This window comes from Pantherophis guttatus, chromosome 4 (genome assembly GCF_059756535.1).
Source record: "Pantherophis guttatus breed Tessera chromosome 4, ASM5975653v1, whole genome shotgun sequence".
Taxonomy (NCBI): Eukaryota; Metazoa; Chordata; class Lepidosauria; order Squamata; family Colubridae; genus Pantherophis; species Pantherophis guttatus.
Genome location: NC_142066.1, coordinates 37,394,943 through 37,421,633, shown reverse-complemented (window position 1 = coordinate 37,421,633; position 26,691 = coordinate 37,394,943). Strand labels below are relative to the sequence as shown.

Here is a 26,691-nt window from a genome sequence, read left to right as displayed (position 1 = left end):
CAAATCACCTTTGTCTGCCCCTAAAAGTAGATCCCCAAGTTCTTCTTTTCTAGAAGGAATAGGGTCAACCTGAAGAAGGTGGCTGGATGATTATCTTCAGATGCAATTTATGTGAAGTATTTCCCTTTTGCCACATGAATTGCCACATGATAGGCTTTAATAGGAAATCTTATCTTTGTTCAATTTAGTTCATTCTTAGTCTTCCATCAGTGGCACTTTAGATATTGCTTGATCCACTTTATCTCCTCTAGTTCCTTCATTTTATTTTTTTTATTTATTTATTATTAAATTTGTATACCGCCCTTCTCCCGAAGGACTCAGGGCGGTGAGCAGCCAAATAAAATACATATAATACAAATGCTAAAAAAACATTAAAATACAATTAAATAATTGGCCCGGAAAATGAAATTTAAAACACGTTCATATATCATGAGATCCAAAGAGATTCATGGATCAAAAGAGGCCACTTAGACACAATCCTCTCTAAAACCTCTTCTATTCCAAGTGGTGATTAAGCTCTCAAGAGGAGTGTGTAGAAAAGCATTACTTATTATAAATAATAATGCATAATCTCAGTTTAGACATACAGTATTAGGTTGTGTTAGGTTTTCAAAATTCTGTTTCAAAATTCATAATTATAGACACAACAACATGAAGTTGTAGTAATTTTTGCAGTTTCATGTTCCTGGCCTGACCAGCTTTGAAGAAATGACAATATGTATTACCTTTTCTACCATTCTTCAATTTTAAGAAGCTTTTCTAGCTGTTGGATATTTATAATTTGTACAGAGATTACATTTGCTTACATCCTTTTATGTGAAATCAAGCATTTCTGGCTCAGTTACAAATTTGTAATAAAAATAAATTAGTTATATTTTCATTCTAAATCATATAATACTTAATGAAAGTGCTTGATGCAACCTCTTGGTAGGAATTTATGATTACATAAGCTATATTTTACAAATATGATTTGTTGGCAAAAGAGACCTGCTATAAATTGAATCAATCAAGGAACTGGTGGAATCCCCCACCCCAGGGTGAGGTCTACTCCTATCCTTCTATCCTTTTCAAGGGCCTGAGGACCCGGCTGTGCTGGTTGACCTGAGGATCCAGGTGTGGGGGAGAGGCCATATCAGAAGTGGCTACTGGTCTAATTAACTGATCAACTCCCTCTTGTACTTTCTGCTCCTCCCAACCTTCTATTTATTTGTACTATTGTAATTTCATTGTTTATTTTTATCACTTCATTGCTTTACTATGCTTACTTTTTATCATTTTATTCCCATTTTAGTGCTATGAGCCACCCAGAATGAGGTGGGCAACAAATAAATTTAACAAATAAATAAATAAATAAATAAGTTATAACATCTAGTTATAAAAATGCTTGTGTTTCTTGTGACGTATTTAGAATTATTTCATATATCCCACTGTATCTTCTTCTCATGTCCCCAATAATATTTTCAGTAATATTCCAGGCTTTTATAAGGAACATTACTGTGTACATGTGCTGGTGTTCAGAAGTTGCGAAATTGCTTTTTCAAGTAGCAACTGGGCTTTCTTTGTTTTTTCTTAAAGACATTTCACTTCTCATCCAAGCAGCTTCTTCAGTTCAGAACTGAAATGGCTTTTAGGATAAGAAGTAAAATGTCTTCAAGGAAATACAAAGGAAGTCCAGTTGCTTCTTCAAAAAGCACTTTTGGGATAACCATGACCTGGATGATTGAAAAATTCCATAGACATTGGTGCTCAGGAACAATTTCTAAGAGGCGACCAGTTTCTATCCTTTTTTTCTCTAAGCGCTTGTGCTTTACAAGTTTACTAGCCATAGTATTAAAGTTGTTGCCTAATTCTTTTAGTATTCTAAAGTGATGCACTTTATCTTTATTTGTCCCTTATATAAGTTTGAATATCATACAGCCTAATTATTTGCTCAATCTGTTCATATTCTAGAAAGTACTGAACTAGAGACTATATCTATTGTGCTGATTATATTGGAATTTATCTTTACTGATATATGTCTATTTATATTGTCTGCACCATAAATAGCTCAATACAATATATTTCAATATCCCTGCCATTTTTAGCAAGACAAAGAAATCTTTTCAATTTGCTAGATGTTGAGGAATATAGAAAATTGCATTTCTTGATTGAATATTGGTTTGTACTTGGATCTATTCATTTTCAGTTCGAAGCTCTACATATTTTTTCTCAAATGATAATAATACTAAAATTATCTTGCTTGTTAGTTCAATTGCTTATACTCAATTGTTAGCATAATTTGATGAATTTTAAATAATGAATTCTTGACTCAATTAGGGATTGTTCTACCACTACCTCAAGAAACCATTCTTGGACTCAAACATTTTATTTGTTTATTTATTTATTTATTTATTTATTTATTTATTTATTTATTTATTTATTTATTTATTTTTGCCACCTATTCACCCACGGCGACTCCAGACAGCTTACAGAATATAAAACCACATTTAAAACAATAAAATCATTCCTCTCGGCAGACCAAGGGGTCCCTCTCTTTCCCCCTGTCCCTCCAGGACAGGGAAAGTCCATAGACCTGCCAGCGGCGGCATATCAGATGGGGTTTTTGCGGGGCTCCTAAGAGCCCCGCTATTCCACCGTCTGGGTCGCCACGATGCCAACCGGAAGTCCCAAGAGTGTTGTTATTGAACTCAGTAAGCATGGGATGGAATGGAATGGAATGGAATGGAAGGGAAGGGAAGGGAAGGGAAGGGAAGGGAAGGGAAGGGAACGGAACAGAACAGAACAGAATAGAATAGAATTTTATTGGCCAAGCATGATTGGACACACAAGGAATTTCTCTTGATGCATATGCTCTCAGTGTACATAAAAGAAAAGATACATTCATCAAGAATCACAAGGTACAACACTTAATGATAGCCATAGGGTACAAATAAGCAATCAAATCATATTAGGAAACAGTCAATATAAATTGTAAGGATACAAGCAACAAAGTTACACTCATACAGTCATTAGTGGTCTCCTGATGGGTGATAGGAATGATGAGAAGATTAATAATAAAAAGCTCAGTCTGATAAAAATCGTTGTATCACCCTTAAATTCAACAAACTGGGAAAAAATATTATAACTGGAATAAATCATAACCTTTTTCCAATTTTGATTCAATAATTTTGGCTACATTTAGACATGGATGCAAGATGAATTGATCAAAAGAAGAGTCTGCTGCTTTTCCACCTGGGATCATGCAAACACAGAATTAACTGCAGGTTCTTATCACTAGAAATATTTTTTTTCTAAATGACACAGATTATAAAAAAGTCCATAAAAGTCATTTTCAGATCTTTTTGTTACATTTATTTTGCCCATGATTATCCTTCCTCTTCAGAAATGCAAAAACTGGATTCAGGATCAAAATCTATTTGGAGCTGACAGCAAAGTTGTTTTATTGTTTTATGATGGGTAACTTTCATGTGTGTAGAGTAGTATACATAAAACTGGCTTCCTAACATCTTTTCTACCTCCTCTTCCATTCCAGTAGATAACGGGTATACACTGTTCCATTCTGTATAAATTCCAAGAGGTTGGTGGTTAAAAAATAACATGAAGAACAGACCCCGTAAAGTGAAAAAGCCAAAATCCTTCACAGATTTTATAGATGGAAAAATGTCAATATTTTTTTTCTTTTATTTATGTCTAACGTGGCAAATTTAAACCAAATTCCTGCAACCAAGTGTCTGAAGAAAATACAACTTCTAATTTTATTTTTTAAGCATTTTCCACACAGCCTTTTGGATGTCCTTGTTCCTGAAGCTATAAATGAGGGGGTTGAGGAGTGGGGGCAAAACTGTGTAGAGAACAGCAGAGAGCAAGTCCAAAGTACGGGAGGAAAGACTTTGGGGACGCATATAAGCAAAAACAGCAGATATCAAAAATAAACAAAAGACAGTCAGGTGGGGAGTACATGTGGAGAAAGCTTTATATCTGCCTTGAACTGAAGGAATTTTCAGAACAGCAGAAAAGATGTAGCCATAGGAAATAAAAATGAACCCACTACATAATGAGTCTACAGTAATTCCTATAACAAGAATCAGAATTTGGTTAATTGTTTTATCAGTACAAGAAATCATTAATAGGTTAGGAACATCACAGAAAAATTGCTCAATTCTATTGAATTTGCAGAAATTTAACCTGAAAGTAAGAATGGTGTGCAGCAACGCATGGATCAAAGTGCTTATCCAGGAAGCAGTTGCCATTTGTAAACAGGCACCCCAATTCATCATTATCATATATTGCAAAGGGTGGCAGATGGCCACATAACGGTCATAAGCCATAACAGTCAGCAAGGCAAGTTCAGAACCTGCAAAGGTGAAAACTGAGAAGACCTGAGCAGCACATCCAGCATAGGAGATCCGCTTGTTATTTGTCAAAGAAGCGACCATGGCTTTAGGAATTGTAGTTGAGATAAAGCAAACATCAGAGAATGACAAATTAACCAAAAAGAAATACATGGGAGCATGAAGATGGTGGTTAAAGATCACAGCAACACCAAGAAGTAAATTCCCAATTAAAGCTAGTAAGTAAATGACAAGGAACATCACAAAATACATAATTTGCAAATCACGATCATCAGAAAATCCCATCAGAAGGAATTCTGTCACAATGGATTGGTTGGCCATTTATTTTCTCTGACTTCTTCTGGACAGAAAGAGAGTATCATAGGAAAATAGTCTAGGAAATAAATATAGGTATGGAATTATTCACTGCAATAGTAACATATGAAAACCAATATGTTATAATTATCATGTTTAAAATAAAATATTTTACCTGTTTTCAAAATGTAAAAGGGAGTTCATACATTTCAAAATCTAAAACAAAAATGATATTATTTTCCTTCTGCAATATAGATGCCAATTTATAACAAACCCATTTTGTGATTCTGCTACCTAAAAGACCTTTAAACAAATGACGATATAGTACTGAATAAAGTAAATAAGGCTATAGAAATCTGGCATATATTGTATATTTGATTCTTTAGAAATAATTTGTAAGAAGACTTATACACCAAACACTGTGGTGCAGTCAATGATGAAGCCAATTATGTTCACATGACTCCATAGTTCCATGAGCTGCACTGTTTAGCAAATACAGTTAAAGATACTAATTATCACCCAGAAAACTCTTCATAGAAAGGACTTGACTTTAACATTTATAAGACGAAAAAAATTCTTATTAAATGTATTAACATAGTTTTATGTCTAATATTTTGTTATTTACCAGCTTACTGGTAAATATGAAACATGATTTATGAAACATGTTTCCTGCTTACATGATATACGATTGGTGTAATATTCAGTTATTTTGCCTGTGTGAATATTTTAAAACAAGTACAAGTCAAGTCATATATTTCAAACAGGCTAAAGCATTAGCTTACTTTTGCCATATTTCAGACCTTAAGGCTAATAACCATATTTTGAAAAAAATAGTGTTATACAATATAAAAATCAATGATACAGAGGAAAGACTTATTTCTGTCACACTATGCATTATGTTCTTCCTATGTGTAGTATTTCTCAATTATTTCCTAACTGAAATCCTGAGTTCTTAGTCTTTACTTACCACTGTTTTTGTGGTCTTAATTTTTGCCTGGAAGACAACCTACTATATGTTGCTCCTTCTTATGTGCTACAAAGAATGAAAAAGAACAGCAGTTACTGTATGCCACTCATTGTTTTCTATTGTGTTTCTATATAATTCCCTGGAGGCTAAGTCCAATTTTCATGTTGATTTGAAAGCCTAAATTACAAAACAAGAAAAGGTGCAGTTATCTTATACCCAATTTCTTTTATTATTGTTTTGCATTTGGATAAATAGATATTATATCAAAATATGTAGTAATTGTTTGTGAGTGTTCATTACCAATGAAGCTGTGCAATATGACTTATTCATTTGACCTTCTAAGTTATTTTCTGATAGTAAATGTGTAGAGGTAGCTGAGTTTTATTCCTTGTGTTGCATATACCTGCTCTATTTACTGTAAAAATAAATGTAGTGACATTTATTTCTGTATTTAGAGACAAGCTACTAGTAACAAGATATTCCACCTTAAAGGATGGTTGCTTGACACTTGCCATGTTTAGTCTTGTTTCTTATATATACCTCTAACTTAAATAATATTTATTCCATGTATTCACACAGTGGTCCATAATGTAGTATGCATGCGACATCCCTAATTAAGGAACATATCAATCCTTTAATCTGGATTAGTATCCTGTGTTTCAGTTAGTACTAATTTATTTATTTATTAAATCTTTAACTTAAATAATATTTATTCCATGTAGTCACATAGTGGTCCATAATGCACTATGCATGAGACATCTCTAATTAAGGAGCATGTGTCTTATTTATTAATTTATGTCTTTTCTATGTAGCTATATAATGATCCAAACAGCACCCACTGGTTTATTTATTGAACAGATTTATACAGCCACCCAATGCACACACAGCGATTCTGGGTGATGCACAACATAGAAAATCCACTGTTTAACCCCACCCCACCTTGTGGGAGTAACAACAGAATCAGACAAGCCACTTAACTGGCTCCAAATGGGGGTCCCAAAATTCACTATGTCAGTGAAAACTATGTCTTCAAGGCATTGCAAAAAAGCAACAAGGTGGAAGTCAATTTTATATCTAGGGGAATGATATTCAAAGGGTGGGAATCACCAAAGATAAGCCTCTTTTCCTAGGTCATTGGAGTTGAAAAATGCCTTTCATTCCCACTTTGGTGGACCAAGTAGATGTATTTGGGAAGAAAGACTGCACTTGCTCCTCAAACAAGTCCAAGAGAACCCCAGATTGTGCCCTGGGTTGGTCTGGGTAGTACAATACTATTCACATTAAAACAACACTAATACTCCAAGAACCAAGGAGCCCTTGACATAAAACCCCACCATCAATTTTAACCTGTTGCTCCTCATCCAGACCTCAATAGTCTCCAGGCACGAAGAAAGCACAGTCACAACATGGCTTAATTTACCTTAGGCAGAGACTTACACTGAGTATCATCAGGATATTGTTGATATTTCATCCCACAGTGACAGACAATCTCATCCTGCAGTTTCATGTACATGTTAAATAGAAGTGGACAAAGTATCAACCCTTGAGGACCTCCCAAAGCAGAGGCCGAGGATCAGACCAATAAACACTGACTGAAAAATATCCTCAAAGAAAGGAGGCAAATGAGGACAACATGATACCCAACTCCCACTCCCCAAAGTCACTCCAGAATATTATTGCCAATGACATCTAAAATCACTGAGAGGTCAAGTAGAGAGAAAAAAACACACAACCAATGCCATTTCTATCTCATATCCATTTGAATCCTGATTGTAAAGGGTCCAGATAATTTGTTTTTCCAGGATCCTTTGGAGTTCTTGAGATTGGAGATGGGAAGAAAACTGATATAGTAATGGTTTCTTAAGGAGGGCACCATTCCACGGTTCGGCTTCCGTCGTCGCCAGATGGTCTTTTGGGGCCGCCACCCCTGCCGCCCATAAAGAGCTGTTTTACAGCTAGGAGGCGGCTCGAAAAACTCCATTTCCTTAAAGAAATGTGAGGAGAGCCGGCGAGAGCAGGTAGAGCCCTCTGCAAAGTCCCCAGAGTTTTTTTTTTTTTTTACTCTTGGGGAGGAAGCAGGATGAGGTTCCCTATCCAGCTCACCGCTGCTCTGGGCTTCGGGAGAACTCTGCGCTTTGCAGAGCTAGACGATGTGACCAACCTAATCAGCGAAAACTAACAGATTGCTTGAATAAGCAGGATGAAATCTGGATTTGGGACTTTAAATCACAAGTATTTGTAACAACCCTATGATTGATTTTAAGAATGAAGAGAGAGTGAAAAGGGAAAAAAAAGGTTTAAAATGGCGGCTGGCTGAGGCTTGAGAAGAAAGCTGAAAGTGAAAGTCTTTCCGTTTGAATGGCTTAATATGTTACAAAATATTTGAAGCAGTAGCGCTGGCTACAAGAGAAGAGAAAAATTTCTGTTTCATGCTTCTTCCTTCTTAGAGACTTGATATTGATATTGTGTGGAGAGAAGATTTTTTCTTTAAAAAGAGTCTGTTTGCATGGCAGGATGGCGTTAAAACTGACAAAGCCAGACAACCAAGCTGTGGGGGGTCCCCCAATTATAAATCACAAGAGCAATTTTTGAGCTTGCAGATGCAGAAGAATGGTTTTAAAGATTTAAAGGAATTTGTTGTGGAGGAGTTGGCAAGACATGATGAGATTATGAACCAGAATCTTAAAAAATTTAGACAGGAAATTAAAGAGTTGGTTCAACAAAAGTATGATAACCTGAAGCGCTATATTGTAACAGCTTTGAAAAGTTTTTCAGAAGTAATTATAAAGATGGATAAAGACATCAATAGAGTCTAAAATGAAGGAAGCTGATTATAAGATTCATAATCTGGATAATAAAATACAAAGAATTGAAAATGATTTGACAATGATTCAAGAAAATAGCTCAGAAGCAGAGTCTAAAATGAAGGAAGCTGATCACAATATTTATAATGTAGATAATATAAAGCAAAGGATTGAAAATGAAGTTACAATGATGCAATTCAGATACATGGAATTTGCGATCAGAATGAGAGGAATACAGGAAAATAACAGAGAGGACTTGAGAAAGATGTCTGCTGAAGTTCTGGCTGTGATTTTAAAGGTCAGCTCTGAAGAAATATTCTGTAAGATTGATAAGGTCTACAGAGTAAATTCTTGGGTGGCAAAGCAAAGACAATTGCTTAGAGATGTGGTGATTTATTTTACTGATAAAGGAATAAGAAATGATATTGTGCAAAAGTCTTTTAACTCCACTCTAGAAATGAATGGAATGAAGATCTGGATATATAAAGAGCTGCCGTCCAAGATGTTAAAAGATAGAAAGGACTTTGGATTTTTGGTGACTGAGCTAAAGAAACAAAACATCCCATTTAGGTGGGATGCTCCAGTTGATATAATATTGAGATATCAAGGAGAAAGATATCAATTAAACACTGTTGAAAAAGCGGAAGAATTTTACTACAAGGTTTTTAAAATGGACCCAACATCTCCACGTATGTCATCAGTGTCAGGAATACAGGAGGGGGATAAAGAAAAGCAAAATGAACAAGAGATTGAAACTCAGGCCAAGCAGATGGAGATGGAGGTAATGGAAAAACGACAAGTTATAGAGGGCTTTTTGGATGAGCCGCTTTTGGATTCTCCTTCAGAGGCTATAGCTGGATCACCTATAAATACAAGAGAGGCGGCTTTGGATCTCGATTTGATGACTCATCAAGTTAAAGACCAGCATGTAATTCAATCAGCTGATATACAAGTCCTAGAAACGCAACCAGGGTGGAGATCTAAACCACAACAAGTTAAGAAAAGAAGAAGCAGGTTCTACAAAAGTAAAAAAAATTAAATTACAATTCTTTTTTAGCCAACAGATTAATGCCAGTTATTTAAGAGATGAGTAAATATAATAAGCGGGATTCATAGAAGGCTGATACATGAAAATATAGCTGAGGCAAATTATAGACTTATACTATTTTGAGAAGAATAACAGATCTCTGCAGTGCTGGTGTTTTTGGGATGTGGAAGATGGCTTGAGATTGAGCAGATTGGAACTTTCTATTTTGGACTCTCTGAAAAATGGATTATGTATATGTTGAGCTATAAGGCAAGAGAACTATGAAATTGGGGCATGCAGATGATCTGGCTGTTACCCTAACGTGGTTGTTGGAATTAATAATCTAGACAAAAGACATTACAGAAGATACCATATGGAATATAAATATAAAGTCACTCGGGGTTTTTTTTATATATACAGAAATACTTATTAATGATGGGGGCAGATGGTAATTGAAGATACTGAATATGCTGTTAGAAGCAGGACTTGATGTTACCCTAACATGGTCGATGGAATTAACAATCTAGTTGAAAGACATTACAGAAGATACTATATGGAATACAAATTTAAAGTCACTTGAGGGTTTTATTTATATATGGAAATATCTCTTAGTGATATGGGCAGAAGAATAAAGATATTAAATATATTATGTATGGTAGACCTGTAGGAAAGTGGGTGAAACAAAATTGATATGGTACAAGGTGATAGGTAACGTTACTGATTGCTTAGTTTAGGAAAAGGGATGTTATGTTTAGATATTAATATACTTAAAAGATTTGAATTAAGAGATATACGTATGGGGGTGGAGGAAATGGGTAGATTATGGAATAAATGCCAAATTAGGATCTATTATATAGTTTTATAGCTGAATGCTGTTTTGAAATGTATAGTATATCGGGGACATAATAATAATGTTAGAAATAAATGTTTAGCACATAGGGGGTGGTGTAAAAGGATGGTAAAGTATTATATAATGTGACATTAATTTGGATTTCATCTTGCAGAAGCCATGGGGGGAGGGGAGGGGGAGGGGGTTGGGGGGGAAAGGGGAAAAATTGTATTTGAAATACTTTTTCAATAAAAAAAAAAAAGAAGGGCACCATTCCCGTCTCTAGAAATACATAATTACCACCATACCAATAAAATACATGTCAACTTCCAGAAAGTCTTTAATTCTGTCCATTTCCTCAGGAGCAACTGAGTCAAACCATTCCCTGGAAACTGGGCAAGTATCCCTCCTCCCCAACATCCAAATCGGAATACATTCAAATGACTTTAGCTGCCAGAAAATCAGCAAATTGCCTTTGTCTGCCCGTAAAAGTAGATCCCCAAGTTCTTCTTTTCTAGAAGGAATTGGTTCAACCTGAAGAAGATGGCTGAATTATTATCTTCAGATGCAATTTGTGTGAAGTATCTCCCTTTTGCTACATGAATTGGCACATGATTGGCTTTAATGGGAAATCTTATCTTTGTTCAATTTAGTTCATTCTTAGTCTTCCACCAGTGGCACTTTAGATATTGCATGATCCACTTTATCTCCCCTAGTTCCTTCATATATTATGAGATCCAAAGGATCAAAATATGTCACTTAGACACAATCCTCTCTAAAATCTCTTCTATTCCAGGTGGTGATTAAGCTCCCAAGAGGAGTGTATAATAAGCATCACTGATTATAAATAATAATGCATAATCCCAGTTGAAACGTGTGTTAGGTTTTCAAAATTTTGTTTCAAAATTCATAATTATAGATACAACAACATAAAGTTGTATTAATTTTTGCAGTTTCATGTTCCTGGCCTGACCGGCTTTGAAGAGATGACAATACATATCACCTTTTCTACCATTCTTCTCTTTTAAGAAGCTTTTCTAGCCATTGGAGGAGTGGGAATCTCTTAGAATTGCTGTCTAAGAGATAAACTGCTGGACAGAGAGATTCACTACTAATGAATTTAGGAGCAACTGTTGTTTAAGAAATTCTTGAAAATGTGTTCCTAAGCTACACTGAATGTGCACCTGTATTGTGTATATGCATATGTGCATAAATGAATATTTGTTTTTTCTCTGTGTGTGCTGTATGTGACTAATAAAATAAAACAATTCTGTTTGTTCATAACCAGAAATTTATGTTATTTGTAATAACCATAAAAGAAATTCGGGAACATTGCCAAATCCTCTTGTAGTGTTTACAGTAAGTTTCTTCAAGTGATCTTATAAAAATTAAAGATTCTCCTTTAAGTAATCTCATCAGCTTTTCAAACTCAGGATGTGTTCTGAATTAAAAATAAAAATACTACACAGAGCCACCATAGTCTAAATATAATAAGTTAATTACAAGTCTCTCAATAAACTTTGTATATTGATATGGGAATTGTGGTGATCCCAAAGGAATGAACAGTAAGCAAGATGACAAAATTTCTTTCTGCACAATAAAAACATTTACAGAACTTCTATATTTAAATAGATTGGAAGAGTCATCTTTTCAGCAAATAAACTTCAAGGTAAGAGAATCTCTTTATTAAAGTGCTTAGGAAGTCATTTATGAAAATATTGTTTAATGTTGGATATTTATAATTTGTACATAGATTATATTGGTTTACATCATTTTATATGAAATAGAGCATTTCTTGATCAGTTACAAATTACGATAGAATAGAATTTTTTATTGGCCAAGTGTTTGTTGGACACACAAGGAATTTGTCTTGGTGCATATACTCTCAATGTACATAAAAGAAAAGATATGTTCATGAAGAATCATAAGGTACAACACTTAATGATAGTCATAGGTACAAATAAGCAGTCAGGAAACAATCAATATCAATATAAACCACAAGGATACAAGCAACAAAGTTACAGTCAAACAGTCATAAATGGAAGGAGATGGGTGATGGGAATGATGAGAAGATTAATAGTAGTGCAGACTTAGTAAATAGTTTGACAGTGTTGAGGTAATTATTTGTTTAGCGGAGTGATGGTGTTCGGGAAAAAACTGTTCTTCTGTCTAGTTGTTCTGGTGTGCAGTGCTCTATAGAGTCATTTTGAGAGTAGTTGAAACAGTTTATGTCCAGGATATGAGTGGTCTGTAAATATTTTCACAGCCCTCTTTTTGACTCGTGCAGTATACAGGTCCTCAATGGAAGGCAGGTTGATAGTAATTGGTTTTTCTGCAGTTCTAATTATCCTCTGAAGTCTGTGTCTGTCTTGTTGGGTTGCAGAACCAAACCAGACAGTTATAAAGGTGCAGATGACAGACTCAAAAATTTGTGATAAAAATAAATAAATTATATTTTCATTTTAAATCATATAATACTTAATGAAAGTGCTTGATGCAACCTCTTGGTAGGAATTTATATTTTGTTTGTAGTGATACAATATATAATCAATCTGCTGGTTTTTCTTTTTTCTTGAATAAATATATTAGAAATATTACGTAGTTTTACTATATTTTACTATATTTTTACTATATTTACTATATAGTTTTACTATATTTAGTAAATTTTTAGTACATTCACTAAATTTACTAAACATACTAAATTCACTAAATTTACTAAATATACTAAATTTACTAGATTAATATTACCTAGTAATATAGTAAATTTGATCCAATTTGAGCTAATTGATCTGTAATACTATGCCCATGTGTCTAGCAGCTATTACACTGAACACAATGAGCCTGATAAGTTGGACAAAGTTTTAGATCTTATATATGTATCTAAAGCTATGACTATCTGTAACCCTATATCTCTGTGCAAAATACATCACCAAGCAATTCTGTAACTATTAAATCAAATAAAATCTCCCTAATATTAAATTATAATACATAGAAACAGATATTAATTTCTACTACCAAAAAATAAAATAAAAGAATAAGGCAGGCTCTGAATTATTTATTGGATTTAATGAACTACTATAAAATAGTATTTGAAAGATCAGTTCACTCTAGTAAACTTTGGATTTTCTTGGAATCCTAAGTGGAGCAGAGATTTTCAGAATTATCTCTTTATATCTACCTAATTATATAAAAAATAACATATATGTTAGTGAATAAACATGCACTATTCTGTTTTGAATCCAGATAAGTATTTAATTACAGTTAAGTACTAAATAGATATTAGCAACGAATTATAGCTATAAACCCTCTCTGTATATGTTTCTTGCATAACCATTTTTTAGAATCTATATTATCTTTTGTACACAATGATTCAAAGATACATAATAGGCAACCAATTCTGTCACCACGACAGAATTTTGGGATATTCTGATTAATGTTATTTAACCTGCATTTTCTGATACACACACACACACTTCACTTTTTATATAGGCAAACTGACATAAAAATGATTTTAAAAATATTTTAAGGTAATTTCAATAATGTATTATTTTAAATCTTGTATATAGATTCCTGTTCCCTTACTTACCTTCAGCCCATTATTTTCTTTCATTAACATCCTGGCATTGCGGAGTGCATTTTATTTTCTTCAGAATTCTTAGACAGAAACTGTGGGTTTCTGCAAATTTATGCGCCAGTGAATCTTGCATTATATAATAATAATAATAATAATAATAATAATAATAATAATAATAATAATAACAACAATAACAATAACAATAACAATAACAACAACAACAACAATAATAATAATAATAATAATAATAATAATAATAATAATAATAATAATAATAATAATACAGGGAATGAGTACGCATGTTACTGCCCAAATGCACTAATTGTGTCCATTTAACTTTTGGGAAAAACCATTTTGACAATGAATTTTAACTATGCTCTGTCAGTAAATTGATAAGAGTAATTATCATCCACCCCAGACCACCCCAATGATACCCTTGACATGATGTCCCGGTGTCTGGAGGCTATGCAGATCTGGATGGGGAGAAACAGGCTCAAGTTCAACCCATCCAAGACCGAGTGACTGTGGCTTCCAGCGTCCCAATATAGTCAGTTCGTGCCATCTCTGACTATTGGGGGCGAGTCATTGGCCCCCACGGAGAGGGCTCAGAACTTAGGTGTCCTCCTGGATGCATGGCTGTCCTTAGAAGAACATGTGACGGCCGTGGCCAGGGGGGCTTTATATCAGGTTCGCCTGATCCACCAGTTGCGTCTCTTTCTGGATTGGGACTCCCTACGCATGGTCACTCATGCCCTCGTCACTTCCCACCTGGACTACTGTAATGCTCTCTACATGGGGCTCTCCTTGAAGAGCACCCGGAGGCTCCAACTGGTCCAGAATGTGGCCGCGCAGGTGATTATGGGAGCATCATGGTGCTCCCATGTAACACCTCTCCTGCGCGAGCTGCACTGGCTTCCGATGGTCCTCTGGGTGCGATTCAAGGTATTGGTTACCACCTTCAGAGCACTCCATGGCTTAGGACCTGGGTATTTACAAGACCACCTCTTGCTACCAATAGCCTCTCACTGGCCAATTCACTCCCACAGAGAGGGGCTTCTCCGGGTGCCGTCGGCCAAGCAATGTCGGCTCGCGACCTCCAGGGGGAGAGCCTTCTCTGTGGGGGCTCCTGCCCTCTGGAACGAACTGCCCCCCGAGATGCGGAGGATTCCCAACCTACGCACCTTCCACCAGGCCCTCAAGACGCTTTTATTCCAACAAGCCGGGCTGGCCTAATTTTTAAATTTTTTAATCATTAACTCTTAATTTTAAAATATCCAAAATGGGTAGTTTTATTTTAATTCGATATGGGCCAAACTATTTAATATTTCTTAAATTGTTTTTTAAATTTTATATCTGTGTATTTTATTTTGGCTGTACACCGCCCTGAGTCCTTCTGGGAGAAGGGCAGTATATTAATTAATTAATTAATTAATTAATTAATTAATTAATTAAATAAATAAATAAATAAATAAATTTGTTTTGTTTAATAGTCTCCAATCAAAATCTGGTTTTTTTACAGAATGATTGAAAGAACTGGAATGGCCAACCAATCCACTGTGCTGGAATTCATTCTGATGGGATTTTCTGATGACTGTGATGTACAACGTCTACATTTTGTCATGTTTCTATTTATTTACTTTTTAGCCTTAACTGGGAATTTACTTATAATTTTTGTTGTGTTCCTGAATCACCACCTGCACACACCTATGTATTTCTTTTTGGCTAACCTGTCCCTAACTGATATTTGTTTAATCACGACCACAGTCCCCAAATCCATGGCAGTTTCATTGACAGATGACAAAATAATTACTGTTCCTGGCTGTGTTGCTCAAGTTTTTTTAATTGTTAGTTCTACATGTTCTGAAGTTTCCTTGCTAACCATCATGGCTTATGACCGTTACATAGCTATTTGTCATCCTCTACAATATAGCCTCATCCTGAACTGGGATGCAAGCAATCAAATAGCAGTTACGTCCTGGGTCAGCTCCCTGCTATATGCATCTGTACAAACGGTCATCACTTTCCAATTAAGCTTCTGTGGACCAAACACAATTGGGCAATTTTTTTGTGACATTCCTCAGTTACAAAAGATTTCTTGCACAGATACAAAAGTGAACCAAATTGTGATCTGGATAATTGGATTCATTGTGTCTTCATTTTGTTCAGGATTGGTTTTTGCTTCTTATGTCTATATTATTTCTGCTGTGCTGAAAATTCAATCTGTTGAAGGCAGATGCAAAGCATTCTCGACTTGTATTCCACACTTGACAGTTTTTTCTTTATTCATCTCTACATGTTTGTTTTCATACATGAGGCCAAAATCTCTTTCTTTTCCCATTATAGACTTGCTTTCTGCTGTTTCATATACAATTATGCCTCCTGTTATGAATCCTATCATTTACAGCCTCCGGAACAAGAACATTCAAGCAGCTCTGTGGAAATTAACATCAAAAACAAGCAAGCAAGCAAACAAACAAACAAATAATAAATCCTAACCTAATTTGATTGTCTTCAGTCTAACAAATATAACATGTCCTTGTGAAAGGATGAGAGATCTCCCTTGGATGTCTCTTCCTCTATTATACTCTAACATATAGGTCAACCTCCCTATATTGCAAAGTATTTGGATGTAATGGAGAGGAGGTGAAAATTATGTAGGACATAACTCTGCACAAGTAACTGGCAACACAAACACTAGACTGGGTGTTTTGCTCCTAATTATCATTCTTACACTAATATATTATTTATTATTTGCATCATTTTCCTCAGTAAATAAATGAACAAGTATAACATTTTTTTAAATAATTCATTTACTTGGTTTTCTCTTTGTCTACTTTTATTACTTGTATGGAGAATGAATCATGTTTTAGTTGTTCCTATTTATAAGTATTAACAATTCAAAAAGGTCCACAAACCTTAAACCATCACTGTATTTATTTTCAAGTTATGTGATACATAATGTGGTTCCTTACTTCATATAGAGGCAGAACAAGGTAATTGATCAACTTGACTAGATCTCAGTACTTTAATTATGAAATAATATGGTTATAGTAAAAAATAAATAAAAAGAGCCCAACTTTATGATTTGTTTGGATAATGGATCATGTTTTAGTTCCTATTTATGCAGAAGTATTAAAAATTCAAAAAAAAATTAAAAAATTCTAACAAAATGACTTCATTTTGTATTGGATTCCATCAGTTGAGCCAAATACAAAGTCTTCTCAATTTGCAGTCCACACTTGACAGTTGTTTCTCTACAAGTTTATTTTCATACATTAGGCCCAAATCTCTTTTCTTTTCTCACTGTAGACTTACTTTCTGCCATTTCATATTCATTTTTGCCTCCCTTTCTGAATCTCATCATTTATAGTGTCAACATCCAGCTCAAGAATCCAAATAAAACTTCAGATTCATTACGTTTCCAAAAATCTTACTGTTTATTATCACTGCATGGTAATGTCAAAACAAAACTGAAATTCCCAAACATCCGTTCATAGAATTAAACAATAATTTCCACAGCCAAATTCCCAGCTTCTCACATAGTCCATATAAACAAATTCACTTTGTTATGGGAACCATCTATTTCAATCCACACCTCTTATGATGACCTTGAAAATGTTTCAGCCTCTCATGGTCTTCAGTGGAATCGTACAGGTTTCGTTTCTCCAACTAACCTGTTCTAAAGCAACACCTCCCCCCCACACTCTAATGGCAAGTTGATAAAAATGAAGAGGCAAGTAGCTGCCAAAAGTTTCACTCTTGACGTAAAGTCTTTGGAACAATCACATTCAAGCAGCCATGTGGATATTAACAACAACAATCAAAAATAATTTCCTAACTTGATTGGATTGTCTTTAGCATGATAAATATAATATTCTGTTAGCAGAATATTGTAAAACCATGAGTGCTTTTTCTCACATGCATTTTACTCCATTATCATAGTCCAATATATAAAGGAGGATATATAAATGTGAAGGATGAAATTTTTTACACTATATACAAGCGATTGGCAACACAAACAATGGACTAGGTATTATCTTAATCGTTACAATGTTTACATTAATATAGCATTTATTATTCAATTCATTTTCTTCAAATGTACATGTATAACATTTTTAATCATTAATTTAAATAGTTTTCTCTTTATCTCATTTTATGACTTGTATGGGGAATAGATCATGTTTTAGTCCATATTTTTTACAGACCTATTGAAAATCAAAAAGGTTTACAAATCTTTAAATTTATATGTGATATATGATTCCTTGTTTCATATATAGGCAAAACAAGGCAATTGAGTAACTATACAGTTATTTTTATTAATAGTCCAATATATTACAGGACCTTATTTTCTGAAACATGCAAATATTTTTTAGGAAATTTGGTTGGCAGAGTTTTATCTAACTGACTCATGAATAAAACTTTTCCATCTCAAACAATAGAATTGTGGTTTTGTCTTTAATATCTTTATTCAAATTAAACAATACTATACTAGTCAAATTGAATCAGATCCATGTTCTGCATTTTACTGCTAAAATTTATTTGCTAAAGTCTCTTGGCTAAAAAAAGTCAATTAAAATTTTAATATCTATATTGATCAATGAATGCAAAACAAATGACCTCTACCAGATTTTGATATAATTGTGATATAGATTTCATTGAATGAAGAAGGTAAGATATAACTGTCAAAATTTTCATTATATAGTTTTTAGAGATTGGGGAGGAAAAATTCAACATAGATTTTATATCATTCTATCAAATATCAATGAAGTCCTGCACTTAGCTATTATTTCTAATAAATTTCTTTTTAATCTCATCTATATCCAAAGGAGCAACTATTTACTGATTATTTAAAATTAAATATCAAATAAATACAGATCCATTTCTAAAGTTGTTTTAAATAAGCAACTGTATGGATCTATAATAGACTGTATCTAAAATATACTAGCCAAGCTGCACAATAGCAGGTACAAGTAAGTATTAAAATTGAAATTAGATGGATTTGTATGAATTAGAGAGTGCAGAGGAAAACAATGTAAGACCAAATGGTCAGACAAATAGAAGAATAAAAACTCCCATGACCACACAAGATCCTTAAATAAAATTTAATATTTTTTCTGGCCTTAATCCAATATTCTATTCAATCCCAATGGAAAGGGGAAAATTCCCTATGACCCAGTTGACAAATGGAGACCACATGATCTGCTTTAGTCAAGTGAATTACATAGGGAATATAGAGAGTGTCAAGACAAAGCTTATGTAAGGTCTTGTCTACAGGAAAATGAACAATAGATTCCAAATCCTCACCCTAACAACCTAGCAGTTTTAAGTTTAATTTGTTCAATCAGGAAGTCTTCACTGAACTTACTTGAGTATCTCTCATGGTTCTCAGTGGACAGGTTTCATTTGTTCTACACACAAGCCAGATTTTGCAGTTTTAGCCCCTTCGTAAGCTATTTGTTTTTTATTTTCAGTCATTAGACTGACCACTGATGGTTCTCTTCAGCCATTTTTAATTAGACAAAATTGTTTTATAAATTATGTCCTCATTCAATAATTGATCTGGTAAATTGTTCAGCTTTAAAATGTAGTAGAAATAGCTGAGGTCCCTATGGAAAAATGGAGTTGAATCAGGAATCCGTATGGGTAGAATTGGTATAGTACTTTTCATCAGATTGAAAAGATGAGCAGTGCACTTTCAAAATCCTCATCTACCTGTTCCAAGTACTATAACTATTTATGAGAACTGCCAAGGAAAATATCAAGGGGAAGCAAGAAAAACATTTTACTTACTTCACAATACTGGAGAAGGCATGAAGAATGAAGTATACTTCATCAAGCAACTATGATGTATTTCACAAGGATGTTTCAAAGCTTGAAAAACAACTGTGTTTCATCATTCTCTGTCTTTTCCTGTATACTTATGGACAGAAGCAGAATCTACAATCTTAACTATTCTTACATGTTTTAAAGGGCTGCTGCTGCAGCCAGACAGTTGCACACACCCACCCACACCCACACCACCACTCATGCTGGCCACACCCATCCCCCCATGCTTATTTTCAAGGTAGAGTCCACCCCCCAAAAATAGGGTTGGGCTTATTATTGGGTTGTGTTTTCGGAGAAACACATTTGTGTCTTTTGGATAGCATAGATTTAGAATAAAAGATGTTACTATCAAATGAACTATTAGTTTACCACTCATATCCTCAGTAAGGGTCTCTGAGGGGCCCTTTCCATTTCCTTGGAACTTCTGGAGAATGGAATTGTCTACATCAGTGGCAAAGGGATGAAGTGGCAAAGGGATGAAGAGGAAGAGTCAGGCTGGGCTGGGCAATAGAACAAGGAATAATATTTCTCAGTGCAAACCAATTGTAGCCTTCCAGGGTTAGTATCCTTGGTAGTGACATGCTGTCAAACAGACACCCAGAAGCTGCAATAAAATTATGCTATTCTTTGCTGTAGTCAAAAGCCCTTGCCAAAACAAACCTTAAATATTTATATACCCATAAAAATACCTGCTGGATCCATTCATTAATCTGTCAAGTCTAGGATCCTATGTCACATCACAGACACAATAGTCATTCAGAAAGCTTTCAGTCATGGACATGACAGCAGTGGCCTTGTTCTACTGTTACTGTTTAACTCATCATATTTTTTTCTTTAGTAAAAAAAAAAATTGGAATATACTGGGTCAACTTTAAAGCACAGATTTTCATTTTAAAATATTACAAAATTATAATTTTTTAAAACTTGTTTCTATCCATTTTTGCTATTTTTTTAAAATATGTTTTTCTTCATGCCTAAGGGAGGCATAGCACTCAGAGTCACTTAGAGCAAGACAGCAATAAACTGTCTTCCTCTCCAGAGATAAGCTTTCAGTAAGAAGCCCATTTGATCTTGAAGGATGCTTTGCCTTTCACTTGTGATGTTTGATCTTGATATTTGTATATAAATCCTAGGTAAATAATATTCTATAAACACATATCCATATAGGAATTCATATTTATGAGGCATTTCTATTCAGCAACACATTAATTCTTTGGTCAGGATTTGAATCATGTTCCTTAGGTATATTTATCCTAGATAACATTGTTTTAACTTGATTGAAATGTAGGAAACACATTAAGCTTTGTAATCTTATTTAGATTTAATGAAATTGTATGAACCGGAGAATAAAGTGAAAAAAAACGTAATTATATGGTCAAACAAAAGGGAAATGGAAGGTGGAAAAATCTTTTACAACCATATTGATGAGTAGGGACCACACAATTCTTGAATTAAGTTAATATTCTTCCTGGTCTTACTCTATCCCAGATGAGACTTCAATGGAAAAATTCCTCATAATCCAATTGACAAGTGGAAGCCATATGATCTCCTTGAGCCAAGTTTATCGAACTGCAGAAGGAATAGAATATAACATCCTATCCAATTAGAGAGTGGCAAGACTAAGCTTATATAGTGGTCTTTCTTAAAGAAAACGGACAGGAGGATCCAAACCCATATCTATACCAAGCTATCATTTTTAGTTTTTGATTTGTTCAGACAACAAGCCTTCAGTAACTGGTTCATTAAAGCATCAAGTTCCTATTCTCTGGTACATAGAACATGAGTTTCCAGTTTCATCTCCTTAATAGCAATAGCAATAGCAATAGCAATAGCTATTTTTAAAAATGCCTCTCTGACGATCCCAGCTGAGTTGCCTGATCGGCAGAGAGGTATTTTTAAAATGCCTCTCTGACAATCCCAGCTGAGTTGCCTGATTGGCAGAGGCTTTTCAAAGCATTAGAAAAAATGCTTTGAAAAGTTAAAAAAAAAAAAGTTGGCCACACCCACCCAGTCACATTAACCCCCTCACCAAGCCACACCCACAGAACAGGTAGTAACAAATTTTACATTTCGCCCCTGACTTAGACTTACCATATTTTTTAGAGTATAAGATGCACCAGAGTATAAAACGCATCTTAGTTTTTGGGGAGGAAAATTGGGAAAAAAATCTGCCTACCAGGTATTCATCTGGCTAGCGTCCTTAGTCTGGTAAGTTTCAGCACATTAGTTTGCTGGTTTTGAGCACACCCACCCACTCACTACGCTCGCACATGCCAGGTTAGAGATAAAAAACAGCTTCTAAAGCACAGCTGATCATTGGAGAGAGAAGCAATGAGAAAAGCAGGTGAAGCACGGAAGATCGCTTCACTGACTACTGCCTCGTTAGGGCTGAAAAAAAGCTTTGAAAGCACAGCTGATCATCGGAGGGAGCTCCAGTGAAGCTTGGAAGGGGTAAGAGAAGACAGCAGCTGTTCCGGGTAGCCATTTTGGGCACAATGGGTCACATTTTAAGCCTCCAAATGCATCGCATTTTCAGGTGGTGATCAGCGGTGATGTGCTTTGGCAATTGTTTGGAGCCTGAAAACTTGACGTGTGGAGCCCAAAAACAGAAGCCATTGTTGGTGGCAATCTCTGCAGGCAGGAAGAGGATGCACAGAGGCCGAAGGGTGGGTGCCAGTGGGTGGACAGGACTACATTCGGAGTATAAGATGCACCCAAATTTTCGGCCACTTTTAGGGGGGGAAAGTGCATCTTATACTCCAAAAAATATGGTATATACCACTTCACAATGCTTCACAGCCCTCTCTAAACAGTTTAGAGAGTCACCATATTGCCCCCAATAATCTGGGTCCTCATTTTGCTGATTTTGGAAGGATGCAAAGCTGAGTCAACCTTGAGCCTGGTGAGATTCAATCTGCAAAATGCTGGCAGCCGGTGATCAGCAGACATAGCTTGCAGTACTGCACTCTAACCATTGCACTACTGCAGCTCTTAGCAAGCTTAGCAAGCAAGCTATTTGTATTTTATTTCAAGCATTAGCCTAAGCATTGAATCCTTTCTTATGCCATTTCTGCCAGACCAAACTGATTTATTACTTGTTCTCCCCTCTCATAGTTTTAAAATATGTTAGAATTTCCTATGGGAAGATGGATTCTAATCAGGAATCCCTATGGCTGGGTGAATTGAGGTAGGTATCTTTACATGGTTGAGAAGGGGAGCAGTGCACTTGGGTATTTTCAAAACCTCATGTACCTATTCCAGTAACTGGAAGTGTTTACGAGAACTGCCAAGACAGATCTCAAAAGGAAACAACAAAGCCATTTTATTTTGGTATCAGTGAAGTATGATCGGGGTGAAATGCTACTGGTTCACACCAGTTTTGGGCGAACTGTAGCAGTGGTGGCATATGGTTTGGTGAACTGGTAGCGGTAGCAGCACGAGGCTCCACCCAGCTGCCCAGACGTCATTACCTTTTTTTACTCTCCGTGCATGTGCAGAAGACTTTGAGCATGCACAGAGGGTCCAAAATCCGGTAGGGAAGATAAGTAGATTTCACCCCTGAGTATGATGTATGTATTACACTTCAGAAACTTGTAGTATTTCACAAAGGTTAAGTAATTCTTTTTTTGTTTTGTAATTTAAACATTTCCCAGGGAGTGACCTTGAAGCACAATAGAAAACAAGAGTGATATAATTCTTCTCTCCTTCAATTTTTCATAGCAGAGAATTAGAATGTATAAAATAGTAGAAAAACACACATGTATTTACATAGTCACCTTTAAATTATATTTCAAGACAGCAAGAAATATAGGGGTAAGTAGAACACTTAAGGGGAATTCTAAAGACAATTCCTATGTGCACAGAATTTTAGCTATGAAGCTTATAGGAAGACCTTAATGTATTATGCCACAAAAAATCCCCTTTTGAACTGAACACAATTTTTATTTAGGGTATTATAATCCTGCTACTTTTCACAGATCTTTAACTTTAAAGCCTAGGATATGGTCCAAGGGGAGAAGTTCTTCATCCTAGTTAAAAATATATATGATCTGACATGGATGTGTTGGTTCTCGATGCTAAGAAGAATAAATTGAGATAAATATGGATTTATCAAGAAAAACATATTAGCTATATCATCACTCATAATGTCACAAGAAATTTTTTGTAAGTATTCCAAAGTTTTTATTTATTACAAAACTTTATTTTTTTAAAAAAAAAATAACAATAAAAACTTAAGAATGAACTGAATATAGTATAAATATTTATTTAATTTGCCATATCTTATATGGATTTATTATCATTAACAAACACACAAACACACACACACACACACACACACACAGAGTAACAGTCATAATTTTATTGAATATTACTGTACTGTCCTCCTGGATTTTATGTATATATCTCTTAACATACAGTTCCTGAATTCTTTGAAACCAATAGCAATGAAAGTTGCAGAATAAACTTTCAACACTATTAGTTTCAAAGAATTCAGGAACTGTATGTTAACAGACATATACATAAAATCCAGGAGGACAGTACAGTAATATCCAATAAAATTATGACTGTTACTCTGTGTGTGTGTGTGTGTGTGTGTGTGTGTGTGGGTATGTGGGTATGTGGGTATATAGTTTTGTGTGTGAGGGGGAGAAAGAAACCCGCATAGGATGGCAATTGTATATGTAATTTAAGAAGAAATATCTTTCAACAGAAATGTTTAATATTATAATCTTACCTCACCACCACATATGTAGTTGTAATGGTTCCTGTTGAATTATGTTTCTTAAATAAATATTGAATTCCATAATTATTTTGATGAAACTGAAAATGCTTACAGAAAAATATTGTGTGATAAAACATATGTATTCATTTTCTATTTTATTTGTAACTTTTAAAAATCAAAATAAAAACCCACAGTATTAATATTCCTGGGGAAAATAGAGACATAAAGAGTAATATATGTACATTTTCATATGTATATTTAATACTTTACTCAGAACCAAAAAGAAACTTAACTTTTCTTTTCTTTTCTTTTCTTTTCTTTTCTTTTCTTTTCTTTTCTTTTCTTTTCTCTCTCTCTCTCTCTCTCTCTCTCTCTCTCTCTCTCTCTCTCTCTCTCTCTCTCTCTCTCTCTCTTTCTTCTCTCCTCTCTCCCACTTTCTCATTATCACTATGGTCTCTTTCTATAGAATTCCTCTTCTTGTCAATGGAATCCACTCCAACAGATAGGGATTGATAAACTTTGTCATATATGAGAATGTGTGTGTGTGTGTGTGTGCGTGTGTGTTTTAGAAATATGAGATGCTATTTTGCATTTGAAAAATGAGTAATATCCTCTTACAAATATTACAAATTATAATTTAATAGTGTGCATTATTACATATAGTATGAATAATTCTGTAACCAATTTGTTTTCTCTACTAATTTGCTATTATACTTTCTTTCTACCTGGAAGGAGTCAGATAAATTAAATGGCTAACCAATCCACTGTGACAGAATTCATTCTGATGGGATTTTCTGATGATCATGACATGCAGATTTTGTATTTTGTAATATTTCTTGTCATTTACTTATTAGCCTTAGTTGGAAATTTACTTCTTGGTGTTGTTGTGATCCTGAATCACCACCTTCATGCTCCCATGTATTTCTTTTTGGTCAATTTGTCATTCTCTGATGTTTGCTTTATCTCAACTATGACCCCTAAAGCCATGGCTGCTTCTTTGACAAATAACAGGCAGATCTCCTATGTTGGATGTGCTGCTCAGGTCTTCTCAGTTTTCACCTTTGGAAGTTCTGAGCTTTCCTTGTTGACTGTCATGGCTTACGACCGTTACGTGGCCATCTGCCACCCTCTGCAATATACACTAATGATGAACTGGGGTGCCTGTTTACAAATGGCAGCTGCTTCTTGGATAGGCAATTTGATCTATGCTTCGCTACACACCATTCTTACATTCAGGTTAAATTTCTGCAAATTCAATAGAATTGAGCAATTCTTCTGTGATGTTCCTAATTTACAAAAGATTTCTTGTACTGATACCATTATTAATCAAATTCTGATATTGGTTTTAGCGATTATTATAGCTTCAGTTTGTAGTGGACTCATTTTTATTTCATATGGCTACATTTTCTCCGCAGTGATGAAAATCCCTTCAGTTCAAGGCAGATACAAAGCTTTCTCCACATGTACTCCTCACCTAACTGTCTTTTCTTTGTTTTTGATCTCTGCTTTGTTTGCATATATGAGGCCCCAAAGTCTTTCCTCCCATACTTTGGACTTGCTTTCTGCTGTTTTTTATACAGTTTTGCCCCCACTCCTCAATCCCTTCATTTATAGCTTCAGGAACAAGGATATTCAAAAGGCTGTGTGGAAAATGCTAAAAATATAGAAGTACAAGTTTTCTGTAGATAGGTCTCTTATCTTTATTTATAAGCATGATTCATATAGCATACAATTTTGCAATGCAAAATCTCCACATTAAAGTGATCATTTTAAAATGGGTCTTTGAAACACTTGAATGTTAATTACTATCTAAATGCTGAAGATGCTAAAATACTAAAGGTATGGCATAGAATTATCCCATTTTGTTTAATATAGTTTTGGAAAAAGAAAGTGGGCTTAAATGTGCTAGATTTGTACTGAATTTTATACTGAAAATGTAGAATCTATCAAAAAACAAAGAACTTTGGATTTATTGTAACTATCATACTTTGAAATAAAGTATTCTGTTCCAATGAAAAGACAATATCATTGTTATCTGGAAAAGTTTCACTGGGGTTAATAATTTTGTTCAATCTTGACTTTTCAAGATTGCACTGATGATATGTGTTCCTTCTCTGCTTCTGAATTGATTCTCTATTGACATAATGCAAAGACTGATCAAAATTGTTTATGTCATCAAGATTAAATGTTATATTAAAAGCTATGTTATATTTGTTTATTTTTATTCTGTTTTGAAGAGTGGGATTTTTATAATTTTTAATGGTATTAAAGCAAATTAAACATTTTTTTTTAAAA

At 34.6% G+C, this 26,691-nt stretch overlaps 3 protein-coding genes across 3 annotated transcripts; 2 read left to right on the top strand and 1 right to left on the bottom strand.

Moving 5' to 3' along the window:
• Nucleotides 1-3,755: 3,755 nt before the first annotated feature.
• Nucleotides 3,756-4,673, bottom strand: LOC117668890 (olfactory receptor 14A16-like). The gene has a single exon (XM_034422944.2). It carries the CDS (start codon nucleotides 4,671-4,673, stop codon nucleotides 3,756-3,758), a length of 918 nt encoding a protein of 305 aa, XP_034278835.1.
• A 10,694-nt stretch (nucleotides 4,674-15,367) lies between these two features.
• On the top strand, nucleotides 15,368-18,124 carry LOC117668757 (olfactory receptor 14A16-like). The gene is made up of 2 exons (XM_034422819.2): nucleotides 15,368-16,284; nucleotides 18,058-18,124. The coding sequence occupies exons 1-2, from the start codon at nucleotides 15,368-15,370 to the stop codon at nucleotides 18,122-18,124; spliced, it is 984 nt and encodes a 327-aa protein (XP_034278710.2).
• A 7,020-nt stretch (nucleotides 18,125-25,144) lies between these two features.
• LOC117668889 (olfactory receptor 14A16-like) lies at nucleotides 25,145-26,216 on the top strand. The gene has a single exon (XM_034422943.1). The coding sequence runs from the start codon at nucleotides 25,145-25,147 to the stop codon at nucleotides 26,060-26,062; it is 918 nt and encodes a 305-aa protein (XP_034278834.1). The 3' UTR covers nucleotides 26,063-26,216.
• The last annotated feature ends 475 nt before the right edge of the window (nucleotides 26,217-26,691 follow it).